Genomic DNA, 13,387 nt, shown 5'->3' with positions numbered 1-13,387 from the left:
TACTGTCGTTAAAATAAAAGGAACCATTGATAATAAATTTTGATCAAATCGGGCTATGAATATAAAAGAAGACCATTTTGCTTAATTGCTTGATTAAACCGTTTTGCTTTAAAATCTTCGGTTCATCAACAATAATGAACTTTTCGAATTCAACTTTATATAATTTATATTTACAAAAATACATTCGCTAAAATAAAATAATGAGAATCATTAATTAAACTATTAATCTTAAAATTAATTCCTATTACTAGAAATGAGATAATTTTTAATTACGATTCAAACATTTTCAAATCACCAACAATGATAAATTTTTAAAGATAAGTTTACTAGAGGCGCAATACTACCTAAAAAAAAAATTACAACATTACATTACAAAATTGAGGAAATTTCATTTCAAAACTGAACAGTCATTAAAATGACTATATATAACTTTTGATCTTATAAACGAATGAATATTATTATTAATGAATATTATTATTAATGAATATAAATGATTGAATGAATATTAGATGATGAATATTTTTTCTGAAATCCTTTTGCTTTTTGAAATTTTCTAGGCTCACAAACCATAATGCAGTGGCAGAATTCTTAATAAAAAATGTAGAATAAAAAAAAATTATTATTCAAAAAAAATTTTGATCTAATGTCGGATCTCGTTTTTATAATAAAAAGTAAATAATTTGTATATCCGTTCTGATAAGATAAAAAATATTTTGTTCACTTGCAAGGAAAAAAAATTAAAACTATAAATAAGTTTTATTTTGAAAAGCTGGATAATCAGCAAAATGGAAAAGGAATCTTTCATAATAATTTTTGATTTAGAGATCAAATTGGACTATGAATCGAAATGAAGACAATTCTGCATTTAAAAATCTTTTGCTCACCAACATTAAGTTAATATTGAAATTAAATATCTTTCTATTACAAAAGTTTACAATTAGCAAAAAAAGAATAATTCCAAGTAACTTTTAGTCAACTAATCGGATTTACATGTACTTAGTTTAGGCTCTAATAGTTCAAAGTGCACATTTTAAGTATACTTACTTATCATAACAAACAATAATAAATTATCATTTCCAACATTAATTACAATAACAATAATTAACATAATCAAACACAAAAATGCACGTTTTGTAAACAAACATAATCTTTTTTCCAATGGATACGGATTCCTTATGTACTTTGATATTTATTTTCAGAAAATAAAAGTCATGAAATAGATTAAACATTTGAGCCCCTTTACTTAATTTGCTTAATTTTAACTTAATTCGCTTTACCCTCTATCTGTAACTAATTGCGTGAGCTTTAAAGTTTTACCAGCACAATAACAAACTCAATCAATAACAAAACGTTTTAATAATTCTTTACATCCCTTATTTTAATATAAAATTATTTTAATATAAAATTATTTTAATATAAAATTATTTTAATATATAATCAATAACATCTCTTATCTCAATAAGTAATAAATCCCAAATATTATATCTTGATGAACAGCACAAATTAGAATGTCAAAATTTAAAAAATTGTGCAAATTTGGTTGAAAAATTCACGAAAAATAGAATCTAACTATGAAATGTTTTTTCTATTTTTTTTTGGAAGAATTATTAAACTAATTTCATTTTTCTTTCTTTATTTATTTATTATTTTTTTGGCATTTAAAAATACTTAGCTAAAATATTATTAAAATTCTGTGTGTCTTAAAGTTCTGAATATTTTACTTATTTATTATTTTCATAAATAGAGATTATTTTATTCGTTTCATTTTGTTTTATTTATTAATAGATTTTATTTATTAATAGATTTCATTTATTTTTTTACATGTTTAAATCGGAAAATTTTTTTGAATTGATTATCTAATTTTTTGATTTCTTAAAAATAATGCAGCAAAATATATATTCTATCTATGGAAAGAACTCCCCTCGCCATTCGTTTGGAGTTGTGGCAGAGACCATGGTTCCGAGTTAAAAACTATTTTAATTAATATTTATGACAGGGTTTGACTGGTGTCGGTGAGATAAAGGGAAACAAGGGAGAGAGAAACTCCCCTCTTTGAAATGTGCAATTTCTTGCTTCAATTGCATAAAACACTTTAGAATTGGTGCCTTTAGAATAGACGAGCAATAATTAAATCGCATGGGCGAAAACCTTTTTTTTTTCGAATCTTTCCATCAAAATTTATATTAAGAGAAATAGTTAAAAAGATTTCATTCCTTATTTGATAACCTAAAATTAATTTTGTACATTAAAATACTGTTGGATTAGAGAGTGACACAAAAAGTATTTAAATAATTCGTACTTCAAAATCTGATAATTAGGTCAAAAGTTCATTAAGAGTGATTCATATTTGATTCTTCTTAAAGAATGTATTACTGTGAATTTCCACATTCGGTAAATGTCAACTTTCCCAAGTGAATATAATTGTTTAGGTGAACAAACTATCCATAATACGGTCATTATTCAGTCAATATTATCATCACTTCCCTATAATAACCGAAAAAATGACGACTTTTAGCATTTAACGTTGAATGAAAAAAGTTTATTTGCATTATTTTATCCTTACAACTTTTCATGTTGGATATCGGCAAATGCCTGAGTAAAATCATTTCAAGACTAATCAAGGTTAAGAAAATTAGTAGATGTTAGTTATGGAATTATACAAATTTGCATTGTGAAACTTCAATAGGATATTTTAATAATAATCTAACAGGTGGCGCTGAAAGTGCCTCTTTGGAAAATGTTTTTGCCTTTCATTCCACACCTTGGTTTGTCTTTCACAACTCAAATTTGTTCACATAATTTCTTTTAAACTTATATATTGAATTTGGGTAATAATTTTTGACTTTAAATCACATGAAAATATTGGGTAATTTGAATGAGATATTCTTAAAAACGCCATCATAAATTAATTACACTAATTTCGTAGCAAAACCTATGTATTTTTTCTTTAAAAAAATACCTATAATTTCTTGCGTTTTTTTATAATTAATTCTAGCTAATAGCAAGTCTTATTTCAATAGTTTTTTGACATTTAAACATAGGCTACACGTTTTTCTATTGGACTTGGAAGTAGTACTTCAGTAAATATTACACAAACACGTAGTACGAAGGTAGATAAGCGTATGTAGGTGTACATAAGGTTAGAAAAAAAGTAATAATAAAATAACTTTGCTACAACTTTTAAATTTTTAGTCATAATAAAAGTATTACATCACAGTTAAAATTCAGGTAGCAAAGAGTATACAATTTAATCGCTGTGAATGACTTGTAAAATCAATTAATGCTTATGAAGCTACCAAAAAAGATGTTAGGTTCAACAGCATGTAACCATAAAAGGGAATATAGGGCCCCTTCCCTTGCCGTTTCAATCCTGTTACCAATTTGATGCACACATTTTATTCTATTTCTTTTTTTTTTTCCTTTCCTGTTTTTCTTTTTTTTTTATTACTGTGGTTATGTTTCAATGGGCCATAAATATAAAATTTTGCTTATTGAATTATTTATTTATTATTTCCACAGACAGAAATCCAGGATTATTAAATGCTTATTTAAGTATTCAAAAAGTATGAAGTAGAGGAAATTGTGTGTGTTCCATTTTAACCCCGTTCCTCTTAAAATTTGCATTTAATGAGCTAGGAAAGAAACATCGATAAAAAAATTTTTTTGAAAGAAAAGTGCAATTCTTTAATGACAAATAGGACTGCTGTGCTCATGCGTTGCAATCTGGAAACTCTTTCCAAATAATTCATGCTTTGAAAAGAAAGAAAGAAAATGTTTGAAAAGAAGCTAAAAGTTAGCAGCAATTAACAACAATTACATTAGAATGCTTCGCATATTTGGTGGAAATTTAAAAATTTCCATGCCTCAAAGGGAAAAACAAAAATGACAAAGTTGAGGAAGTTAGAGGAACCAAAGGGCAGGGTTGAAATGATCTCCTTCGAGCAGATCCATATTCATTTTGTTTTATTTTATAACCGTCTTTGAACAGTTGGCCCAATTTTTGGGTTTACGACTACTAATGTCAATCTACATAACTTTGTAATTTTGAACTCAATCCAGAAGACAAGGGAGCTCCTGGATCAAGTATTGGGGGAAATTTACCTTCGTGGAGGATAATTTTTGATGTAACTAATCCGCATTTGAGTTACATGGAGAGGAAGACCACGGTTAGCCTGACGGCAAGGGGACTTTTTTTCCCCCTTCCTTTCCTTCCAGACGCGGATACGTACATAGGTTAGTAAAACCCTTACCCGTATAATCCGCGTCTGGCAACTACTTCCAGCCAACCTCAATCAATTATTTAAAGTTTCAAAAGAAAGGAGGTTAAAATTTTGTTTACAAATATACAGAAATATTAATCTGTTTACAAATAGACAGAAATATTAATTATAGTTTAAACAATAAAAAAAAAGTTAAATGGAAAAGATATGTACAGTATTTACAACATATAGGTAGGCAATCCAAAATATATAATATTTTTTTTTATTTTTTATATTTAAAATTTTAGAATATTATCATTATCAGAAAGAAAATTCATCACTAATAATAATTTGGTTTTAAGTGTATTGTTAGTTATGAATTGTTTTTGCCAAGTTGGTAGATTAGTGATATTCGATGCACGAGTATGCCATGAAGCTGTATAGATGCATTCCGTAAGATAGTGTTCTGGAGTGCCCAGAAGGCCGCACGTGGAGTGATCATTATCTGAGATGTTTTGATATTTAAAATAACATGGAAAAGGACCATGCCCAGTTAGAAACCAGATTTCTTGTTTTGAAGATATCGTCTTAAAATAATCCACTTTATTAATAATTTTATATAATCTTCTTCCCTTATCTGAATTGTTCCAATAATTTTGCCAAATTTGTAATAGAGAGTTCTGAAGTTGATTCTTAAGATGTGAGATCGGGAAGGGATATGAGTAATTTTGTTGTTTAGTTGTCGATAATTTAGCTAGGGCATCTGCATTTTCATTACCTGTTCTGTCATCATGTGCTTTAATCCATGAGATAAATATATTTGTATTAAGGAGTAATTTTTGTATTTTAGCCGAGAGTGAATTTTTCGTGCCTGGGTTGATTATAGAGTATAATACTGCTTTAGAATCCGACCAGATTGTATATTTTTTAGACGCCTTAAATGAAGTCTGTGATTTGATGAATCTAATGCATTCTAAAATAGCAAGTTGTTCAGCTTGAAAGACTGAGTTGTTATTATTAATTGTGTAATGATTAGAATGATTTAGGTTGAAGAATGCAAAACCACGGCAAGGGGACTCTAGCCCATGATCCGTCTACCACTGAGGATATTTCACGTCAGCACTGTGGTCGGTGCAAGACGGATGCGAAATTCGTATCGACCAGCCATCGCTGGAATTCGAACCCGATTCACCTCATTAGAAAGGGAACGCTTATCCCGTGAGCCATCAGGACTCAGATATATATTCAATGCAAAAGGTAAAATATGACTAACTTGTAAAGTTTTATTTTTATTTCCATTATTATGGAGTAGTATTACTGTATTAGAATAATTTCTCTAAGGCTGTATTTTAGACAAAATAGTGGATGACTTTGTGTCTACTAAAAGCCGAAATTTTCCCATTTCGAATGAATTCGCGTTTCTTTGCGAAAATGTTCTTCAACTTGGAGAAATAAGGTGTCATATCTGAATGCCAAAAGAAAATCTGGTATGTTAAATTCAGATTATGACATTTTTAAAAAGGTTGTTAAATTAATGCAGGATTTTAATGGGTTATTAGCCGTTGATGGAGAACAAAAACAGTTTGTTCTTTGTTGTGTGCAAGATCATAGCATAGTGATATCCAGACCGGAAAAAAAAACATTTAAAAGAAAATATATGCGCTAATATTAAGTAAGTCCTGACACCTTGCGCGACAGTATTGGTCACACTAACGAGTTGTTAGTTAATTCATTTTCTTAAAGTTAAATATTTATCTGTCAACATTTATTAAATTGTGTTAAAGATAACAAAATTAATATCAGTTTTATTTTAAACTGTACTTAAAAAACTGAACTGCAGATCAATTTGATGCGTTTGATAAAGATAAGTTTAATAATCAATAGACAGGCAAAATGCATTTCTAAGTAATAAAATCGAGAAATTTTTTTTTAACTGCAAATGTATAGTAGCTATTTAGTGATTATTTATAAAGTGATGGAATAATGACTTCTTCTAATCACAGAGGAAATTCTTTATCTAATCACTATTGTGTAGGTTTTCAGACAAATTGTTCGTTTATCGTTTATAGTTGTGTTTACTAAGCAAAAACCAAATCAATAATAAAATAACTTGTTTCACTCTTGTTTCTTCTTCAATCGAAATATCTAATCAGAAAATTCTGCGGAGCGGGATACTAAATTACTCTTTAATTTCAAAGACTTCGCTTTGATGATATTCAGAAAAATGAAAGTAAATTCACTTATTCGTACCATCCATGGATTTAAACGCAACTATACCGTTATTAGGTGAGTAAAAAAGTATGTGCTCTGTATCGAAATGATTCAATGGCTTTAAAATTTAGAAAAATTTTGTTTATTGCAAAAAATTTTGAAACAAAAACTTAATTTATGAATGTAAATCTATGGGTGATTCTCACGAAATATGACAATTCACTGTCCCTTGCACCAAGATCTAATACTATAATACTAAAAGAGCATTTTTTTAAAAAAATTATAAATAGCATTGCTGTTAGAATTTTAAAATGACTTTGCACTAGCATTGACTGTTTTGTATAGTTAAAAAATTTAATTGAACTTCAAAATGTCATTTTCTTGGTATGTCCCAAACAATGTTTCCAATAATAACTAGCTTCAAAACTTCCCATAAATTTTTCAATATCTAATTTTTTTTTGTCTCAACCGGTGTAAGCATTTCTAGAATATATGCAGAGGGTATTATTTACAGAAATTTCGTTTAAAGTATTTTTTTTTTGTCAATAATTTGTTTGTCCCAAGAATATCTGTCATTTTCCTGGCAACTTTTATTTTGTGATTTATAACCAAAATAGATAGAGCCAGCAATCAATATCTTATGTTAATAGATTGATTAGATGCCCTCCTCTATGAACATGTCTTGTTGCATGAATAAAGAACCAATTTTCTGGTTCAAAATCCATTTCAAAAATTTTTTCAAGGTGAGTAGGTCTTTAAATTGTCATTTTCCTGGCTTCTTCAAATCATTAAAAACATAAACTACATAGATTTATCTGAGTTATTTTAAGAAATCCAGTTGTTTTCGGCAGAATATAAACGTCTTAGGTCAAAATATTAAATTAAAGTAAAGTTATATGCTATAAAATGGCGAATTTGTCATTTTCCTGGCTGCCATTTTCCTGGCTTATGAATGCCAGAACATTGAAGTGTTACCAGAATTTTTTTTTAACTGCTAATACTGTAAGGAGGGTAAGAAAATATTAACCTATTACCAAGTTTATGTATGATTGTAATATGCTTGAGTGTAATCGAAGTTTTTTAATAATCTAATGATTGATTATTATACACAATTTTATTCTGTACATATCAGCAACAAAAAAATTTTTGATTCTTCCTACAGTGGATAAAAAGAATTAATTTAAGCAATTTGTGGTCTATCTAACGTAAAGGCTAAAGTTGAGTTACTTACTATTAACTTAAAATGACTGTTTTTTAAACTTCTAAGCTAGTATGTCATTTTCCTGGCATTCAAGATTTGGTGAATTTCTATTTTTTTTTTCTCGAGCAAATGTCAATAAACTGCACTGCTGCCTGTAAGATATTAATAAGTGTAACTAAAGAAGTATACAAAAAAATTTTTAGATTATTTTGAAGACTTTAAATTCGAAGAAATTTTTTGGTCCGAATTGTCATGTTTAGAAAGAATCACCCATATAGACAAGAGAGGGGACAAACAGTGTAGTGGGATGAGACCTCGATAGCATCGAAATTGGTTCTTTTTTTCTTGAGGACAAACTCTGATTTACATTTAACTTGTCAAGAAGAAGGGCCTTTTAGTATCATATTGGCGTGTTGGTGGTCATTCACGGCGTCTATATAGATAAATTTGTTCTGATACTATATCAATTCTCTAATGTTCTTTTGTTTTTCACTAGCCTTATTTATTGGCCAGTACAGTCACAAAAATTCTTTTTAATCGACCTTACTAAACTACAACTTATTTATACATTTACTAATGATTCATATCTTAACAAACAATAAGGATTTAGTACAGCTCTGTTCCGTTTCATTTCGATATCCCTACTCTCGGGGTAAGATTGGGTACTATGATTTGGCCAATTTGCTGCCTTTTCGATGATTCGTCTAGAATTGAGAATATTTTGTAGTGCTAATGTCTAATGCTTTTGTTTTGAATTTTGATTTCCTTCATCATAGATGAATAATCTATACACAAGTGCAGATTTTAGTTTACACTGTCATTTTGAATCCAATTTAAAAGGCAAGTGACTTGTTGAGTAAACTTTCGGTGCAAATTTATCACTTTGTGAGAGCAGCTATACCAGAAATACGTAGAGGAAAACCACGGATATAAATAGAGTAGAACGCTGATTATCCGTACTAATCGGAACCGAGTAATTGGACAAATTTAAAAGACGGATGTAAGAATGCTTCTAGGTAACTAACCTTCATACTTTTTATAGACTTAGGATTGGCAGTTGCAGTAGTGACTATTACAGCATGTTGCAAATGGCATGTTTGAAAGTTTTAACTTTTTTTAAAATTTTGTTAGGAATCTGGTCCCTTATTTGAAATTACTTACTACCCACATTAAAACTGTGTGGAACGAACGTGTGGTCCCTCGCAAGGTTACCAAGGGACTAAACAAGCCATTTTTCAATCCCTTTCGAATATTCTGAAAATGAAAAAGCGTTTTTGAGGGAAAAAATTATTTTTGGATAAGGTAGAAAAAAAACAAAGTCCATCAACAATAATTGGACAACCGGTTAATCGGTTTTTGAATAATCTGGTAATTAGACTGAGGGTCAGCGATCTTTAATTCGTGATGATTCGTTTACTATTCAATTTGGTGGTAAAAGATTAATGATTGATTGCTTGTATTTTAGGTACTTTAGCGGTGCGGTACCACAAAAGGAAAACAGAAGTTATTATTTTAAAAATGGAGCAATTCCCTTGACTCCCATAACTTTAGGCAACCTTTTAGATACCGCTGCTGATACATACGGAGATAGCATTGCATTTGCTTCAAATCATCAAGGAATATCAAAGACATACTTAGAATTTAAAAAAGAGGTTACTTATTTTCATTTATTGCTTATTTTATTTACTTTTTGTTGCATTAGAAAGAAAATATTTGGTATTAATTTTATTTAGTCATCATCAATCATCATCAAATCATTTTATTATCAAATCATCATCATCAAATCTTTAATTATCATCAAATCATTCTATATTAAAAATTCTAAATTAATATTTATTCAATTTTTTGATCAATATTTTATGTAATTTAAAAAATATTAAACTTTTAATGCTCTATAACAGGGGTTTCCGACTTACATGAGGCCGGGGACCGCAATTAAAAACACCAGTCAAACGGCAGGCAGCAACTTAATCAAAATTTTATATAGAATTCTTTTATGTTTGAAGAAACATTAAATATCACTGTCAGATTTTTATCCAGTTGTACAAAACAAAAATATTGAATTACAAACTAAAATAAGAAGTAAATTTTTAAAAATATTTAATTGCATATTAAAAAATTCTGGTTACAAAATTTGCAAATGTAAATAATTTCGTTCAAATTAATAGGATTTCAAAAAGTTAAATCAGAGGATTTCTTCGAGAAACTTTCTGATGCACACATACTAAATTATATTCACAAAATACAAAAAAAAAAAAGAAAAAACGAAATAAAAAAGGGCAACATACACGATTACTTTTGCATTTGAATAAATATTTTCTTGGATTCAAAACTTGAGACAATTTTTTTTGCACCGTAGGCATGTTAAATTTCACTCAAGCGAAGAAATTTTTTTTTAAAAGAAAGAAAAGTATTTTAAACCCATGTAGTTTTTTTACGAAAATTGTCGGCAAAAAAATGACAACTTATATATTACAGTTCGCGGGCCACAAAAAAGGCTTCGCGGGCCGCTAGTTGGTAACTACTGCTATAGAATACACTAAATTAAAAATAAAATAAAATAATATTATAAATAAAGTCGTTTTGCATGATATTTTTATAAATAACGTTCTTCTTCTCAGTGCATGACAAAAGAATGTTTTTAGCAAATATTTTGATAATATATAATGAGGAAAATTTTGCCATTTAAGAAAGTAATTAAATAGTTTTATTTAATTAAATCAATCATTAAATTAATGAAATTAATCAACAAATTAATATCGTAAAGCAGTAAAATTGATCCTTACAGAATTCTTCAGCGATAAAAATAATTATGAAACTAAGAAAAAAACTAAGTAAACCAAAATAAAAAATAAAAAATTGGGAAAAAAAAGAAAAAACTTTCTGGAAGGTATAATATTACCCAAAGTAACTCTTTATCTAGTGATCGTATTTCGTGTAAAGATGCAATATTAACGTTAAAGAAACATTTAAATTATGAAATTAAACAAGAAAATAATTTTTTTCGGAATAAGCATACCTTTTTCTTAAACTTCAAATCTTTAACTCTCTAAATAGAGGGGAGCCCAATCTAGAAAATGCTGTTCCAATTGAACAGACAGCAAGCACCTACATTTTCTTTTTCTTTTTTTTTTCTTTTCTTTTTTTTTTTTGCTCTAAATTTAAGAATCATTACTGCTAAAGATAATTTCAAGCGAACAATAACTTAAATTAGCTTTTATAGTTTTTTTTTCTGCTTGACTTATTCTTCTTCAAAAAATAGGTTCACGAATTCTAATGTAGGAAAAAAAATTTAATTTCAATTACTCAATTTCAAATGAATCAGCCGTCGTCGAACATATAAAAATACAACTTTCTTCAAAAATAAGCTTTTACAAATTATTTTTTTCAGGCCTATTTCGCCGACTTATTTAAAATTTTGAATTTTGAAATTTAAGTTAAATAGTCTAATATAACGAAAAAATGTTCACCACGTAATTCAAAAATTAATAAATAAATAAATAATTATTTAAATGGTCTTTCCTTACCTTATATTGTAAAAAAAAACACCCTTTAATACTTCAAAAAAAAACTTTAAGTACCTATGCACTAATTACGGATATAGATAGCACTTAGATAACTGTTTGTAATTTTCGAAACTATTTAAAACTTTTAAAAGTAGAAACAATGCATGAGTAGGACGAGATTGTTAGTTTGTAAATCCAGTTATCTCGAGATGATAAGCAACTCCATTTCCTGCAAATCAATACAAATTTCTTTTCCAAGCTAAGGAAATCTTAATAACTAGTGGGCTACGCCACCAGGCTCGCTAACGCTCGCCAACCCCAGAAGATTGATACGCAATCTTACATGGTTTCAAAACCATATAAAAACTTTTTTTTAAAAAAAATTACATCTTTTTAGTAAATACTAAGTCATTAAAATAAATTTGAATTCAAATAAATGACATGTAATTCGTTAAACCTATTAGAAATGTGCTATAATATAATTCGTGATATAAATCAAAAATCGTCAAATAAATTCGTAATATATAAATTCGTGAAAAAAAGCGCTTTTGACAAAATACTAAAATAGAGATCTATCGACAAAGACTACTCACTTCTGCCTTCCTTAATAGTATGAGATTGCCGCAGCTGATGCTCTCTGGTTATTTCAGTTTCCGTTTTTAAAAGCACTATATGTTGAGCCACATCAGCTAGATTTGGCATGTGACATTTTTAGCGGCAATCGTCGGTCGATTCGCCATGTAAAAGAAATAGTAACGTAAACAAAACAAAGCAAACGTTTGCACCGCCGGAAAAGAAATACAGCCAAAATTTGGGAGCCACGTAAGAGAATTATAGATATTAGATTTTTTTCTTCCTGCAATTTACCCTGAACAAGGATAGTAACCAACCACACATGCGAATTTTTTTTAAATTCCCTTATCCCTTTTTAATTGACGCAAGAATTTTTTAAGAGAGTATTTTTCGATATATTTAATTTTAACGCTTGTTTAATTGTTTTATAGGTAGAAACTTTAGCCTCAGGATTCATAGCTTGTGGTTTGAAAAGAGGGGATCGAATAGCTATCTACAGTCCAAATTGTTACGAATGGTCTCTTACCCAATTTGCAGCAGGAAAAGCTGGCTTGATTTTGGTATCAAATATTTATATAAATTTTTAGATTTATATAAAGCTATAATTTAAAATGAAATGCTGATTTTGTATATTTTTAGACCTGCATTTTGTCTTTAGTCATCTTGTATTTATAAAACTAGTATAAATACAAGAGTAAATATACATGAATATAGTATATATAAAATCAAAATTTTTCAAATATTTCTTAAAAAGATTTTTTTTTCAAAATAAGTAAAATATAAAATAAAAATGTCTGCTTTTTTAAAATAATATATATATATATATATATATATATATATATATATATATATATATATATATATATATATATATATATTAAAGTTTATATACATATATATATTAAAGTTTTGGAGGTTCAAATAACAAGTAGTAAGAAGACCAAGTGATGGAACAGCTCTTACCAGTGAATGAACACCCAGTAAAGGAACACTTAATTTTGGTTATTTTTTAATGCTCTTTATGAATTTATAAGCCATACAAATATTTAAAAACAAGCCTATTCTTGAAATTATAACATATAAATACTTGGAAAATGTTAACTTTTCTTTGTAATCATGAATTGAAAATTAAAGTGTCAACATATTAATACACACTGTTCATTCACTGGGAAATCTATGGCCAGTAAAGGAACATGCCTGTACCCTCACTGGTTAGAAGTTGTTTTTCGCATTTTTAACATACTTTTGATGCGGAACATCACTAAAGGCACAAGAAAATTAAAGTTTATCTTTTATTTTCATTAACTTAGAAAAAAGCTCAGTAAAGGAACACTTGTTCCTTCACTGTCTTTTCATCGTTTGTTGATCCAGTGAATAAACACCCCTTATCTCAGTATTTCATTATGCTATGATGCTTAAAAAAATAAAACGTAACTTCAATAACTATATTTTGAATTCTCTTTTTCACAGTGAGAAAAATAAAACTATTACACGCAATTAATTCCACTTCAAACATATAAATACAAACACTCACCTTATAATTTTTTCAACGAAACAAGGTGTTGCAGAGATAATAACAAATTCAAAACATTTTCCACAGAAGTCTATTTGAACAAGTAATCCAAAACATTACTAGATGACTTCCTATTGTTTGGCAGTAAACTATTGTTACCAATCAATCTAAACAAAAACTTTCT

At 28.2% G+C, this 13,387-nt stretch overlaps 1 protein-coding gene across 2 annotated transcripts in view; it reads left to right on the top strand.

The window, feature by feature from the left end:
• The first annotated feature begins 6,277 nt into the window (after positions 1-6,277).
• LOC107448220 (medium-chain acyl-CoA ligase ACSF2, mitochondrial) overlaps positions 6,278-13,387 on the top strand; it is a 40,803-nt gene continuing 33,693 nt past the window's right edge. Inside the window, exons 1-3 of one of the 2 annotated variants that reach the window (XM_087164549.1) lie at positions 6,278-6,485; positions 9,077-9,263; positions 12,122-12,250. In XM_087164549.1, the coding sequence (XP_087020675.1) occupies positions 6,409-6,485; positions 9,077-9,263; positions 12,122-12,250 (393 nt within the window). In that variant the 5' untranslated portion in view covers positions 6,278-6,408. The remainder of the gene's footprint in view (positions 6,486-9,076; positions 9,264-12,121; positions 12,251-13,387) is intronic. The other variant, XM_087164551.1, reaches the window with a different exon arrangement.

The sequence above is a fragment of the Parasteatoda tepidariorum genome, chromosome 1, assembly GCF_982258835.1.
Source record: "Parasteatoda tepidariorum strain Cologne lab strain chromosome 1, Ptep-v5.0, whole genome shotgun sequence".
NCBI lineage: Eukaryota > Metazoa > Arthropoda > Arachnida > Araneae > Theridiidae > Parasteatoda > Parasteatoda tepidariorum.
The sequence above is the reverse complement of the archived record's forward strand: the minus strand, read 5'-3'. Positions and strand labels throughout refer to the sequence as shown.